Source organism: Ammospiza caudacuta, chromosome Z (genome assembly GCF_027887145.1).
Source record: "Ammospiza caudacuta isolate bAmmCau1 chromosome Z, bAmmCau1.pri, whole genome shotgun sequence".
NCBI lineage: Eukaryota > Metazoa > Chordata > Aves > Passeriformes > Passerellidae > Ammospiza > Ammospiza caudacuta.
The window spans coordinates 2540883-2556215 of record NC_080632.1 but is presented as its reverse complement, the minus strand read 5'-3'; the positions used below and the strand labels follow the sequence as shown (position 1 = coordinate 2556215).

The following is a 15333-nucleotide window of genomic DNA, read 5'->3' as shown; positions in this document are numbered from 1 at the left end:
TTTATATTAATGTTGATATTAAAGGTAGAACTTCAGCTTGAGCTGCAATGGATTGTGACATCCCAGGCCCATCCTGCCCATATTACAGCAAAGTGCCTCCACCACTGGGATGACAGTAAGGATTTGCAAGTTTGTAACCCAAAAAAGGAAAAAAGAATCTTCAGGATGGCCTGAAGGTCCTAGGGTTTCCCCAACAAATTTGATTTTTGCATACCTGTAGTACTTATAGAGTCATAAGGCAGGTTTTCCTGCTGTCAACAGGCAGCTGCTTCAAGAAAAACAAAAAATGCTAAAAAATTAATAATTTGGGGACCTTGGAGGGCATTGAAGGTCACCAGGTTAGGATCTTCATCCAGAAGGTGAGGCCAGGGACAGGTCACTGCAGGAGGAAGGTGCTGCAAGATGTTGCAACCACAACAACCCCAATGACAAAAAATGTGAGCCCACAGCACAGCAGCAGAGGAGCTCTGGGGTAAAACCCAGGCTGGGGCGGGAAATATCACAGCCTCCCTCCAGAAAACCCATTTTAAGAACACCAAGGTGCAGGTGATTGCCACCTGTGGGTTGGAAGGAACAGTCTGCACCTCGGAGCCAAGCTCGCAGCGCTGAGCTGGAGTTGTGCAGCCCTGTGCTAAGGGGAGAAACTGGGGTAGGAGGAAGGTGCTGGATGAAGGGATTGCCTGCAGCATCCCCCAATCCTGGCTCATCCCCAAAACACCAGGAACAAGCAGGAGGAAGCAGCGCAGGAGGAGCGGCCCAGCAAAGTGGAGCAGCAAAAAAGTCTGATTACTTTGAGGTGGGAAGATAGGTTTTATTGAGTAAAACTTATTGAGAGCCTGGAAACAGAAAGGCACTGCTCTTTAGGTAAGAACCAGGCAGAAAAGCCTTTTGTTGTTCTGTCCCTTTTGGCTGGATAAACAATGCCTGGCTTTGAATGAGCTATTTCTGTGTCATTTTAATCAGCTGCTAGTCACAGGCTCTCAGTGGAAAAAGGCCTCCCGGTACCCAGTGTAGTTAGTCCCTTTAGATTTGTCCTAATTGGGAAAATAAAGGGGCAGCATTACGGGATCATTCCCTCAAGAAAAATAAAACAAGAAAATAAAAATCACAGGCAAGACTGCCACTTGGGGGTGCAGGCATGCAGGGCTGCCACAGCAGCTACAGTGCAGCTCGCCTTGTAATTGTGACAGCTGGATTCTTGGTTGTAAAACAGAGATAAGCAGTAAAATTAGCACAGTTGCAGAGAAACGATGCGTTAATGTCAGAAGCTTTATTAAGGCTCCCTAAATTTCCACTGTCTCTTTATTGACAGCAAAGCAACCCTTTGGGGAGAAAGGGAAGTATTTTCTTTGCAGGCAGCGGTTCTTCAGGGAGATCTCTGGCACGGAGACTGATGTATAAAACCCGAGTTGCTGTAGAGGTGGTGATGCAATCGCAGGGGTACCTGTGCAGCTGGATGCAGGCGTGGCTGCAGCACACCTGAGCGCTGCCAGGTGAGCAGGGCTTGTGCACCTCACAGTGAGGACCGGAAAAAGTTTTGGTGGGTGCCACCAAACTCCCACACGTCCAGAGCATTACACTGGACTACAGCTCATGGTGACACATATTTTCTGCTGCTGTGGGCTAAATTAGTGTTGGGAGATTGGTTTTTTCTTCTTTATCTGTTCTAGCCTGCTGCACCGCCCTGAGCGCCATCAGGAAACTTGCCCTGCTGTGATGGGTGAAGTGCACACCCGGTGTGGGCACCACTGAGCTGTGTGCGAGCAGAAAAATCCATGGGATTATGGGTGTCAAATGCTTTTTATCAAGGAGCGTCGGTTCTGTTAATTTTGTAGTTTAACCAGCACAAAAAAAAAAGCCTCGTCCTTTCAGATCTTTGCTGACAAATGTAAGGTGTTGAAACCAAAACACTTCCAGTGTCAAAGAAAAATGTGATTAATTGCGAGCTCAGATGTAAAACCAGAGCTTTAGGCAAGGGCTGTCACCCTGTCACTGGCAGGCATTTAATGGCAGACAAAAGGGCTCGCAAAACGAAATGCTGTAACTACTGCGAGGTGCCAGCCAGAGTAACCAAGAGATCAGACGACTTAACGGGTCCTTTCCACTCCTAATTCCACGACGTCTCTTCTCGTTGACATGCAAGCAGCCCGCACTTTCAGGTTGTATCTGCAGAAACGCTTCTCAACAGCCTAGTGCTGTTCAGCTCATCCTTCTCACTCGGCAAATGCATTAAAGCTTAATGTAATATTTATATGTGGTCTTTCGCCATGAAGGCATGTAGACGGGATGCGAATTACAGATATAAAATAACTGGAGAGCCTTTTGACGCCCAGTAGGAAATGGGTGAAATTGGTACCTGTTTTCACTCTCGGGGCTCTGTACACCCAGGTAGGGAAAAGAGATGAAAATAGATTAAAATTAAAAAAAAAAAAAGTGTGTAGTGGTCTGACGTGGGACCTTCTTACTTTCTACCTTGGGCTACTTCTGAAATATCGCTGCATCTTTCATTCTTGTTTTGACTCCCTTCCAGTTTTGGGCAGGATGCCATCCTACCTGAGGAGGGAGGGAGGTGGAAGAACGGACCTTTGCATCTCCTGGTCTGGTGGAAGGTGTCCTTCGTCCTGTTGGGATGTGGTGAGCTTTGAGGTCCCTTCCAACCCAAACCGTGCCATAATCTTGTGATTCCGTGCGAGTTCCCTGCCTGGATGCTCAGGTGGGATTTTAAACTGAGCAGCGTTCGGCAGCGGGGAGGCTTGGGCACCACCTACAAGACAGAGAAGTTTGTGGAGGGCAAAATTCCTCCACGGAGGGTAAAACACCTTCGTGAGAGCGTCCTCTCCCTGAGAGATGAGATCAGGCACCCACCCAACACCAAACTAGCCCAGGACATGCGATTTGCCGCGGGAGAGGAGCCCCGGCTGCGCAGAGGAGGAAGTGGGGAGGAACCCCGCTGTACCGCTCCAGCCGTCCGCGCACCCCGGAGCGCTGCGGGAGCATCCCCGGGACCAGGCGGGGACCGCGGGGTCCCGGCTCCGTGCGGGAGCTCCATCCCGCACCCTCCTCATCCCAGGGTCCCAGCTCTGTGCGACAGCTCCATCCCGCACCCTCCTCATCCCAAGGTCCCGGCTCTGTGCTGGAGCTCCATCCCGCACCCTCCTCATCCCAGGGTCCCAGCTCTGTGCGACAGCTCCATCCCGCACCCTCCGCACCGCGGGGTCCCGTCCTTATGCGGGAGCTCCATCCCGCACCCTCCTCATCCCAGGGTCCCTGCTCGGTGCTGGAGCTCCATCCCGCACCCTCCTCATCCCAGCGTCCCTGCTCGGTGCTGGAGCTCCATCCCGCACCCTCCTCATCCCAGGGTCCCGGCTCCGTTTGGGAGCTCCATCCCGCACCCTCCTCATCCCAGCGTCCCGGCTCCGTTTGGGAGCTCCATCCCGCACCCTCCTCATCCCAGCGTCCCGGCTCCGTTTGGGAGCTCCATCCCGCACCCTCCGCACCGCGGGGTCCCGGCTCGGTGCTGGAGCTCCATCCCGCACCCTCCGCATCCCGGGGGCGCGGCCGGGGCGGGGCGGGGCCGGGGTGTGTCCAGCGGCGCCGCCCCCGGGATCCTTGCGGGGCGGGCAGGGCAGCGGCGGCAGGAGGAGGAGGAGGAGGAGGGAGGAGGAGGAGGAAGGCAGAGAGGAGAAAGAGGGGGAGGAGAGGAGGCGGCGGGACGCGGCTCGGAGGCGGCGGCCGGGCCATGCTGGAGGCGCGGCGGCACCTGGCGGGCGCGCAGAGCGGGCGGGCGGCGGGACGGGCTCCGCGCCGCGCGTAAGGGCGGTGGCAGCGGAGCGGCGGCGGCTGCTGCGCTCGGCCGGGAGAAGACGCTCCGCGGGAGGGACCTGCGCATCCGAGCCGCGCCTCGCATCGCCTCGCCGGGCGGAGGCACCGCCAGCGCCCGCATCCCTCGGCTGAGGCGGCGGAGAGCAGGAGCGAGAACAGGAGCAGGAGGAGGAGGAGGAGGAGGATGAGCCGCGCGGTGCTGGCCTGGCTGGCGCTCTGCGGGAGCCTGGCGGCGCCGCGCCCCGCCCGAGGTGAGGGGACGGCGGGGACGGAGCGGGCACGGGGGGTCGGGGTCGCGCCGGAGCTCCCGCAAAGTCGGAGTCCAAGTGCGCGGGGGACCGGGAGGTGGCTCTCGGCTGTCTGGGCGCTCCTTTTCTCTTTATGCATAAGGAAAGAAGAAAAAAAAATAATACTTATCTCTGCGTTTGAAATAGAAGCCGGCGGACGATCCATCCTCAGACTGGTTCTGTTTGGAAACTGTGCTTAATTAGAGGGGATAGAAATGCCGTGAGTGATTAAATGTAATCCAGAATGAGCGGCTGGGAAGATTTAATATCCGCAGAGCTGTCCGCACCGCTTTTCCCTTCCTCCCCCCGCCCCTCTCCAGGTCTTCATTGTAATTTGGAGGCTGCTAGCTCCGAGCCGGAGACCCAGCAAACCGCGGAACAGTTTGCAAACACGTTCGGGAGCTTGAGCATCTCGGCAGCGGCGAGCAGTTCTTGCCAGGCGACCCTTTCGCTGCCTCCCCCTAATCAGGTCTTCTCCATCCTAAAACACCCGCGGCGCCTTCTCGGAGTCTCACCCCCTTCCAAAACAAAACAAAAAAAACCCCCCAAACCCTACCAAAACCCAAAAACCCTCCGAAAGAAGAAAACGCCAACCCTACCCCAGAGAGACAACTTTAGCTCTCTTGGGAATTCTCTTTATTATTTATATTAATCACTTCTTGCAGAGGTTTGCCCTCCTGGCATTGAAAAGTTGTCTGAGCTGGGGGTGCGAGGAGCTGCTGGTGGGGCTACGGGCACGGTGCCCCCTCCGCAGGGGGCTCGGGGGGCTGCTCGGGGCGGTGGGCGAGCGCTCCCGTCCCGTCCCGTCCCGTCCTGTGCTGCCCATCCCGGCTGTCCCGCTCCCGCCGATGGAGCTGGGCTCGGCTCCGGGAGCCCCGTGCGTCCCCTCCTCTTGCCCGCAGCCCCTCCTGGGTCCCCTCTTTTTGCCCGCAGCCCCCCGAGGGTTCTCCTCGTCCTCTACCAGCTCCCAGCCCCGTCCTGTGCCTCCCACCCGGCGTGCAGACCCCTCCATCCTCCTGCTTGCTGGATCAACTGTTGTTCTAATGAGTACCAGAATATTCCCGCTGACTTTTAGACCTCTTCCCCTCATTATTAACTTCTTTTTTTTTTTTTTTTTTTTTTTTATTCCCGAGGTTTCAAAATGAAACCAGTGTATCAGTAAAAACTGAATATTTTATTAGCCCTTAAATTATTCAGCGCGGCGGCTTCTCAAAATCCGGTAGCATTCACACAGTTGCAGGGAGCATGTGATAGCTTATGCAATATGTCCTTGTACCTGCAGCTTATTCCCCAAAGTCTCCTTTTTTTTAAGCAGAAGATAGCTGTATCTGCCACATATAGTCTGGAGTCTGGACTTGTCGTAAGTGCTTTGCACTGTGCTTCCTTGGAACTTCTGATAGCTCACATCTGTGGTGTTTTCTCATTAAAGCCTACAGTTCTTGCCGTGTTTTCAGGTAACTTCAGAACAGAGGGAACTCAATAGGTTTTCTAGCAGAAGTGAAATAGGAAGGAAAAAAAATCCATTTGCTCTGTGATTGCTTAAGCTGTGATTGTTCAGTTAAAGGTTTGTCCTTGGCTCTCAAAAAGAAACAGAAGAACATTGTACTGAGTCTTTTTTGGAGCTGAAATGGAGCAAAATGCTGCTTGACAAGTCTGATTTAGTGGGTTAATTTTGGTGGCTGTCATAACATTTACTTTTAATAGATCCTCTCAAAGTTGCAATGACTCCAAGCACTGTAAGTAACCAAAACTCTTCCAAAAACAGGTTTTGAGCAGTGCGGTTTTGAACTACTCACCATGAGTCCATTCCCATAATGGTGTAGAATGAAAACCAGTGGAAGTGTCATCTGTGCAGTGGCGGGTTCCCAGCTGCCTCTCAGGGTAAATTCCAAGTGCAGATCAAAGTTAAGTCATATACTTCATTGCTGACCTGCATTTCCAGCCTACTGTTAAAGAAAAACACCAACTGGCTTTTTTTTTGATGGAGCTCAGCAAAGTAATGGTGGAGGTCAAAATCCTGTTTATTCATGATGCCTTAAAAACACCTTTTGCTTTTTGTGCTTGGAATAAGTACACAGTATGTCAGCAAGTTTGGGGTGAGGTCCTTTCTGTCTTTTTGCTGCTCTGTTGATTTTAAGGGAGAGAGATTGAAAGATACTAATGGATGAAAAAGCCATCTCAATGGGAGACTGTCATTTTCTTCTTCCTGGCCAGTCTGATGAATTTGCAATCTCATGCACTGTAACAGGAGCCTGATCTTCAGAGATGTGTCTATATGCAAGCACATGATGAAACCAGCCTTCAAGGCTGCAGTGACTTCCAGCCCTTAGGTTGCAAGAAAGATGCAGGTGCATTTTTAATAAGCAGTGCCCTTTTTATGCATATTTGAAAACAGCTGTAAGCTTTTACATTTGCTGCTGTTGCTGTTCCTTGGTGGAATTTGGATGCCAGGCACTCTGGTGCTTTACTGTGCGTGGACAGACAGTCACTACCAGAGTGACTACAGAGACTACTAGAGGTAATTTCAGGAGGAAGAAACGCGGTGCATCCCACCTGCAGTAATACAGGTTCGTGAGTACCACTGTGTGGGGTTTTTTAGGGTTCTTTTTTTTCATCCCCAACAGCTTTATGAACAGTTAGTGAAGGTTGAGATCAGATGAAAGGAAAGCATGATGTAAAAGTGGTGTGGCTTTATTGATTCTGGCCGTGGTGTAAGCTGATCAACAGCAGTAATGGGACTGTAGATGCACAGCAGATCAGTGCATCCCACACCTTCACGATAAACATTTTTTGCAACAGGACCTTCTGAAAAATTACCATTTGAGTTGTCTTTGTAGTGAAGCTGCTCCCTGGGTTGTATCATGCTTCTCCACTTAGCTGTCTGCTGAGTTTTTAAGTGTGGTTTACCTAAAAATTATATTGACGTTGCTGAAAACGGGCAAGTGTAATTCCTTATTTAATGGCCGTGTCCTGTCAGCCTGAGCGAAAAAAATCTGGAACTTCGAAGGAAGTGTTTCAAAGATGTTGCTTTTTCTCCATTACAGTGGGAACCTTCACTCTCTCTGAGGCTTAGAAGTTTCTATAAAGCCCCTTTCTGCAGCTGGAATCAGCTGCAAGGAGCAAAAGTGCTGAGAAACAAGAGAGGTAAACTGTAGCTTTGTTCTCATGTATCTACACTGAAAGGCTGAAAAGATCACAGAGGCTTTTAAAGACCAAGGTTCTTCTGTTTTACTGAATGCCTTTGCATCTTTGGACAGCATCTGCTTCTGTACAAAGTGCTGACAGTGTGACCCTGCATAATGATTTTCACTGTTCTTTTAACAAATTACATTTGTATTCAGATTGATTTTCCATGACTGCTCGTATAGCCTCCAGAAGGCATATAGTGGATATACTGTTGTATTCTGTACGTGTCTGGTCAGCCTAGGACAAAATTTGATGTCAAGCCATGCATTATTATAACTGGAATTAATCGTTCTGGTAGTATTAGTTGGGCTTTTTTTCACGTGCCCAGCCTCCTATTTCACTGCCCTTTATGTCCTTGTCCTTTATGTCTCTTTTCAAAGGATATACTTCATAGAAGGTTGTGTATCAATGGTACCATAGGGGGAAAGGCTCACTGTCTTATCTTCCCTCCTCCACATTTTTTTCAATTACCACCCAGTTCAAAATCAAGGAAATTACCCATTCTGGAAGTTATTTCAAAAGACAGCAACTTTTAATTAAGATTTTTATGCCTTAAATTAGCTGTTTATGCAGCATATGCCCCTACTACAAACTCACAGCCAGAAACCCCTTCAGCCTAAGTGAAGATACCTGGGGAATCTGTGTTTAGGAAACTGCAAGAATCAGAGATGAATCTTTGTTATTCTCAACTTTATTGTGAGTCACATAGGAGTTGGCGTGTTACTGTTTTCATCTTAGTCTCTGAAACGTCTCAAATTTAGGCAAGCCACAGATTTGTGAAATCCTAAAGGATGGTTGGTGCTGTGTTACAACTGAGATTAGATGTGATGACAAAATGATTCCCTGGGAGGGTGAGGAGACCCTGGCACAGGGTGTCCAGAAAAGCTGTGGCTGCCCCTGAATCCCTGGAATTGTCCAAGAACAGGTTGGACACTGGGTCTTGGAGCAGCTTGGGACAGTGGAAGGTGTCCCTGGCGTGGCAGGGGGTGGCACTGTGACACCTTTAAGGTCCCTCCCAACCCAGGCCATTTATGTGATTCTATGACATTGGGCATTGTTGTAGCATACCTGAAGCCCAGCTTGAGTTTAATAAATACAGGTTGAACATCAAACAGCGATGAATTTCAGTTTCAGAAAAGTTTCACAGTCAAAACACAGTGAAAGCTGAGTCAGATGATGTGTTATAAAATAAAAGATGAGTCAAAAGATTCAAGTCCAAAGAAGGGTTGTAAGAACATTAACATCTGCAAAATTAAAACCTCTGGAAAATGCTGTTTTATATTGGTGGACCAAAACACATTTTGCATTTAAAGTTCAGGAGACAACCTAAGAGAAAGGAAAATTCAGCCTAAATTCAGTGTGTTATGTCAGTCCGAGCAATAATGGGTCTAAGTTTCCCTTTTTATAGGAAACTTGGATCTTAAGTTTGAGGGAGAGCAATGTGTAGTGACAGCAGGGTATGGCTGATTTTCTAACAAACCATGTAGAGGGTAAAACCGCTTTTTTGCCATCCATATTGTGGGAATAGAGCAAGGATCTGTCCAAACCCACTTTGGACCCACAGCTGTGGGATCTGTTGCTGTGAAGGCAGGGATAGAATGAGCATCTGTCTCCCAGGACCTGGAAGGAAGCCACACCTTCATGCTTTGAGGTTTTATCAAATCTCAGTCTTGCTGGTCAGGGAATATGCTTTAATGTACTTGTGGAGTTTTTGATTCATTTGTTTGTGTGGGTTTTTCTTCCCTCTAATCAGCAAGCTGTGTTACCTTTCGTCACACTAGGGGTGTTTTTCTATTTTAAGTTCCGAAAGCTGAGAAATGAAGCAGACCATAATTATCTAATAAAGTCTCTAGCTAATCCATCTAATAACTATATGTGGGGTATGTGTGTGTGTGTGTGTGTGTGAATGCATTATCATATAAAACACACATAAAAACATCTTAATTTTACATAATGTGTAGCAGCTATATGCAAACATACTGCGCTTTGGGTATAATTTGGGTATATCTACACTCCAGAGACTATACAGAGGAATTGCAGCCACTGATGTGCCTCACATCTGGTCTGATACTTAGAAGTTTAGGAAATGTTAGATAAGACCTAATCATCCTATGAATTCTTGATGCACAGCTCTGTATTTGAAGTAAGAATTTGTTATAGGCCAAAAAAAGCACTGTCTATGATTTTTTTGAGGTTATCAATAGTATTCCTCACTCCACACACTTCTTTAATAAGGGGCAAAAGGAGGCTTTATGGCTTGTTTATGAAACACTTGTGTCCATAAGGCTTATGTATTTTGATTTATACGTAGATATAGATATACTTAGATAGATATAAAGATATAGATGATATAGATGATATAGATGATATAGATATAGATAGATATATAGATATAGATTTGGTCAAGTTGTTTGAAAATGAGCAAGTAAATACTGACAGAATATGCTGAGCTGGAAGGGACCCACAAGGTCCATCCAGCCCAGTTCCTGTCCCTGCACAGACACACAAAATCCCACCCTGGGCCTCCCTGGGAGTGTTTCCCAGACTCTCCTGGAGCTCTGGCAGCCTTGGGGAGCCATTTCTCTGCGGATCCTGGGCAGTGCCCAGCACTCTCTGGGGAAAACCTTTCCCTGGGCTCCATCCCAAATCCCTGGCCCAGCTCCAGCCCTTCCCTCAGGTGCTGCCAGGGTCACAGGGATCGGAGATCAGGGATCAGGGATGATCAGAGCTGCCCTTCCTCTGCCTCTCACAGGGAGCTGTAGCTGTGATGGCTCTGCCCTCAGCCTCCCTTCTCCACCTGAGCACACCAAGTGCCCTCAGCGCTCCTCACACGGCCCCTGCACACCATTCACCATCCCCACGGCCTTCTCTGCACACTCTGACACTTTTTTTATGTTGTGATGCCAGAACTGCACCAATATTCCAGGTGAGGCCGCCCCGGCCCAGCGCAGAGCAGGACAATCCCTGCCTGGCCCGGCCGGCCATGCTGGGCCTGGTGTCCCCAGGACAGGGACGTCCCTGCTGGCTCCAGGGCACTGCCACTGACCCGGAGCCCTGTCCCTTTCCCTGGCACTGCTTCCCAGCCCCTCATTCCCCAGTCTGTCCTGGCAAAATCCCAAACCTTCCCTCATTGAACCTCGCAGGTTGGAGCTGGCCCAGGCCTCTTGTTTGTCACGGCCTCTCTGCAGGGCCTCCCTGCCCTTGAGGGAGTTGACAACTCCCCTCAGTATTGTATCATCTGTGAACTTCCTCAAGATCTCTTCCAGTCCTGCATCCAGGTAATTCCTGAGGGTGTTGAGGAGCACGGGGCCGAGGATGGAGCCCTGCAGAACCTCACTAGTGATGGGTTCCCTGTGTGATATCACCCCAGTCACTGTCACCCTTTGTGCCTGAGCCGTGATCCAGCTGCTTGCCCATCTCATGATGTGTTTATCCAGCTGTGGGATGGACAGTTTGTCCAGAACAACCTTGTAAGAGACTGTATGGAAAACTTTCCTGAAATCCAGAAAGATTCCATCAACTGCTTTCCCTTGATCCCCTGAGTGGGTCACCTTGAAAGGAAATTGGGTTTGACAAGCAGGACTTTGCCCTCATGAAGCCATGCTAGCTGTGGCCAGTGATTTGTCCTCCAGGTGTTTTTCAATAGCTTCCAGAATAATCTTCATAGCTTTACCAGGCTCTGAAGTGAGACTGACAGACCTGTAGTTTCTGGGGTCCTTCTTCTTGCTGTCCTTGAGAGAGAAGGAGAAAACTGAGACAATGTCAAAACTGAGACAATGTTTTCCATCTTCCAGTCATCTTGGGGATTTCTCTGGATTCCCAAGACCACTCAAAAATCATCAGGAGAGGTTTTGCGATGACATCAGCAGCTGTTTGAGGATTCTGGGGCTAATCCCATCAGGCCCCATAGATTTGTAGGGATCCATCTGGAGCAGCAGACTGGGGTTAACTGGGAGTTGTTCATCCTCACAGTCATGGTCCTCCAGCTCAGGGCACCAGGACCGTCTTGGTCCATCTGTATCAAAGAAGGAGGCAAAGAATACACTGAACCCCTCAGCCTTGTCCCTGTTCATGTCTGTGAGGTGCCCATCCTCTTCCTGGGATAGGCCAATGGTATTTTTGCACTGCCTACTGCCATTATTTTATTCAGAAATTGTCCCCCACACAGTTCTTGCAGCACCAACTCGATCTGAGCTTTGGCCATACAATTTTCTCCCTCCGCTGGCAGCAGTATCTCTGTGTTCTTCCCATGCCACCTGGCCCTGCTCACACTGGGCACATGCCTTCCTTTATTGCCTTACTTCCAAGAGAATATTCCTGCTCAGCCAAGCCGTCCTTCTGCCTATGCTGCTTAAGTGGAGAATCCTGGATTATCTCAACTGCGGCAGCAGAACGACAAGTTCTGGGTTTTAGGAGTCAGGATTTCAGGCGCAGTATTTAAAGCAGCAAGCTGAACTGTGCAGATGACAGCAGGGAGGAGCAGCAGATGGATAAGGAGGCTCAAGAAGATCAGCACTCCTTCAGCAGAGCCAGGGCAGGAGCTTGGCACATCCCAGCAGGAATCTCATGATGTGAGAGAAAATTGTGCCTCAGATTTGTGGGGTTTTTTGTGACCCTGGAGGCCACAGGGGACAGGGAGGGAAGCAAAGCCTCTCCCGGAGGAGGTGGCAGGGTTTGGTGTGGGGTTTTCCTGCTGCCTCCTCTCCCAGGTGGTGTGTGGGAGAGTGGGGTCAGACACAGAGGCATAGACCCCCCCCCCCCCCCTCCAGGGTGCAGTTTCTGCATCAAGTGGTGGCTCTTGATTAAAGCTGATGGAGAAATTTCCTAATCCCAAGTGCTCTATCAGAACATTGCAATTCTGTAAGCACAGCAGTTTAACCAGTGAACAGGCTCACTCTGGAGTGTAGCTTACACACCTGGGACAGCAGGAGCTCAGGCGACTGTTAAGTGCTCCACACTATGGGTTTGAACCCCACAGTTGCAAGTTTTTAATTTTAATGCAAAGCAGGGTGTTTTCTCAGTGTTTTGCAAATAATCTTCTCTCATTCTTGCCCCTCACCCCTTGCAACTAATTTTTTCTTTGATTATTTTCAGTTCTAAACAACACAAGGCATCTATTTATGCATAGTCAGATTATGGTCCTACTGTAGGATAAAGCTACCATGTAGACACAGAGACCTTTTTATTCATGTCTTTGAGTACTCTCACAATAGTAACTTCTTGACAGGCCAAAAAAAAAACCCCAAACCAAACGTGAAGGAGATGACTGCATTGCTAATTTTTAGCTGCAGCAATTTTGTTTGCTGAGATTCTGTGTAGGGAGGCTGAAAAAAAATCTCTGCAAAAGCTGCCTTTTTTTCCCATTGTCAAGATGCTGTGTCAACCTGCATAATTATGGAGAGCTGTGACAGCAGAGCATAAATAACAGTAATTTCTGGCATCTGATTATCCATGTCTTAGGTTTCTGCAACAGTGAAGTTACAACAGATCACACAAGAAATGCTTACAGATAAGACTTGCATGCGCCAAGCGGAGGCACAAAAAATAGAAAAAAAAATTAGATTTATTTTATGTTTAGCATTTGTTTACATCTTTCAGTCTGTCTCTCCCTCATGTAGGAGAGCTTCTGTCACTGCTGGGTGTCACTGCAGACAACCAGCCCTGGAAATCCAAGTTTCCTTCCTGTTTACTCTGCATTATAGTTCTTTAGACCATCCTGCTTTAATTTGTTTGCCAGTGTTTTTTTCTTTGGGTTTTTTTACTCCTTTTCGAGCTCAGGCTTCTGAAGTAGAGATGGAGAAACTATTACATGCAATGTAACTTGTCAGATTTCTTGCTTGTGTGAGGAATTGCACGGGATTGCTTTGCAAGGTCTTTTCTAGGTTAAAAACTAAGACCCACTAGCTGATTGCTTTCAGATACCATTCCAGAACTATTTTAAAACCATGCAGTTCTATTTATTTGAACAATTTTAAGGGAAGATTAGCTTGATACTGTGAATAATGTACGGTGTGGATGGGGAAATGATGTGCTGCTGTCATGGGAAGTAGCTGAAATGACCTAGTAGCTCCCTTCTATGATGCATGCTATATATGTTCCTTTAATGATGCTTTTGTGTAATTTCTTTAATGTCTTTTTTTATGCTTTACCCTCAGACCTTGTACAGAATGATGCACTCCCTACAGATAGCCCTTCAGGATAAAGATCAACCTCTTTGATAATGACTTTCATTTTCTTGGGTGTGATCAAGCCCATCCTATTCTGACACCTTGCCTTTCTTCACCAGGCTTCTCTTCAACCTGGTATCCTTATTCAGGGATATAAATTCTTTCAGAAATTTCTCTTAGAAATGGTGCATTTTTGCACTGTGACACAGTTACAGAAATGCTCTGGCTCCTTCCTATGGGTGGTTTCACTTAACCTTAAACTCTTACTCCAAATGTGGGTCTTGTGGTTCAACCTGTCACTAAAGTCATAAAGAAATAAAAAAAAAAGGTAATTGAAGCAATACCAGGCATAGCTGGGGATGTAGTGTCAGTTCTATCCTTTCTTTTGTGAAATCCATCAGGGAAGAAAAAAATCAAAGCAACATTCTGAACAAGAGCTTGGAAGTCAGCTGGAATAAAGTGTGATTGACTGTATATATTGACTTAATGTTAGTTCCCCATCTATATTGGTTCACACAGCAAGAGCAGTGATTGCTCTAATATGCCTCAATATCTTTCATTATAGATGAATAATTACATAAAAATGTGAATTTAAGAACGGAGAATTATAGAGTAATAGAGTGGTTTGGGCCGGGGATGGACCTTGAAGCCCATCCAGTGTCACCCCTGCCATGGCAGGGACACTTTTTACTGCCCCAGGCTGCTCCAAGCCCCAGTGTCCAGGGAACACTGCCAGGGATGCAGGGGCAGCCACAGCTGCTCTGGGCACCCTGTGCCAGGGCCTGCCCATCCTCCCGTCCTAATAATTTATATAAGCTTACTCTCTGTCAGCCAAAATGAAGCCAAAATGCTGACTGTGTGTAAAAGTGGAGCACTAGGAGGTGCAGCTCCGACTTGTGGGTCGGAGCAGTTTGGTCAGGGAAGAGTGAAACAAAATATCTGGTCTGTAGGAAGCTTCCCAAGCCTCCAAAGTTTTGTTTTTGTTCTTTTTACTGCAAGACAAAACTGAGATGAGCAACTCTGTGAGATTTGATAGTTTGGCCAAAGCCCATCGACTTTATCGGCCACTGGCTTTTTCCCTAATTCCAGCGCCAGTGGTGTTCTTATACAGAACTGTAAAATTTTCTTGTAGTTTGCCTTCTTGGGATGGCTTGAGGCAGGAGCAGGCAAGTCCCAGAGATGGTGCAAGGAAGGGACATGGGACAAGGAGGGAGAAGCAAGTGACATGGACAGGGATGTTGAACACTGGATGTGTTCTCAGCTGGTTCCTTCAGGGGTGAGTTATGGAAATTTCCCCTTTCCTCGAGTATAGCTGTGTATTCCCACCGTGGAAATGTGCAGAAATCAGGTCCATGAGCATCCCTTGCGTTCCTGTCTGCTTTGCCTTGGCATGGATGAAGGCAGAGGAGCAAATTCCACATTTTCCTGTCCGTCTCCCAGTCCAAAGTGGCTGTCTCACCATCCTGGGGCAGATCCAGTGTTGATTAACTAGTCTATCCCAGTAGGTTATTTTGTTGAGGACACATTACAGTGGTTTTGTTTTTGTTTTTTTTTTTTCCTTCTCTAATTATTTTGTAGCAAATATTTATCTTGTGGATAAGGATCCCTCCTGGGCCACATAGAGCAGGTGAGGCTCAGAGGCTCCCCACGTGCTCTCAGTGGAAACAGGAGGATCTGCCTGCCTTAGAAATCCTGCTCTGGCTTAATTCCAAGCAAGAAATCTGTTTTAAAACTACCAGGGAGTCAACGTGGTTCTGGCTCCTCCATTCAGACCAGCTGAAGGCTGAGCAGGAAGAAAGAGAGAAGACAAAATGGGTAAAAGCATTGTATGCTTCAGTTCCTTCAGGAGGAAAAAGAGAAGACTCTTCAAA

General features: G+C 48.2%; 1 protein-coding gene across 2 annotated transcripts in view; it reads left to right on the top strand.

Moving 5' to 3' along the window:
• The first annotated feature begins 3848 nt into the window (after positions 1–3848).
• EDIL3 (EGF like repeats and discoidin domains 3) overlaps positions 3849–15333 on the top strand; it is a 237905-nt gene continuing 226420 nt past the window's right edge. For both annotated transcript variants that reach the window (XM_058824531.1, XM_058824530.1), the window contains exon 1: positions 3849–4073. In XM_058824531.1, coding sequence (XP_058680514.1) covers positions 4007–4073 — 67 coding nt within the window. In that variant the 5' untranslated portion in view covers positions 3849–4006. The remainder of the gene's footprint in view (positions 4074–15333) is intronic.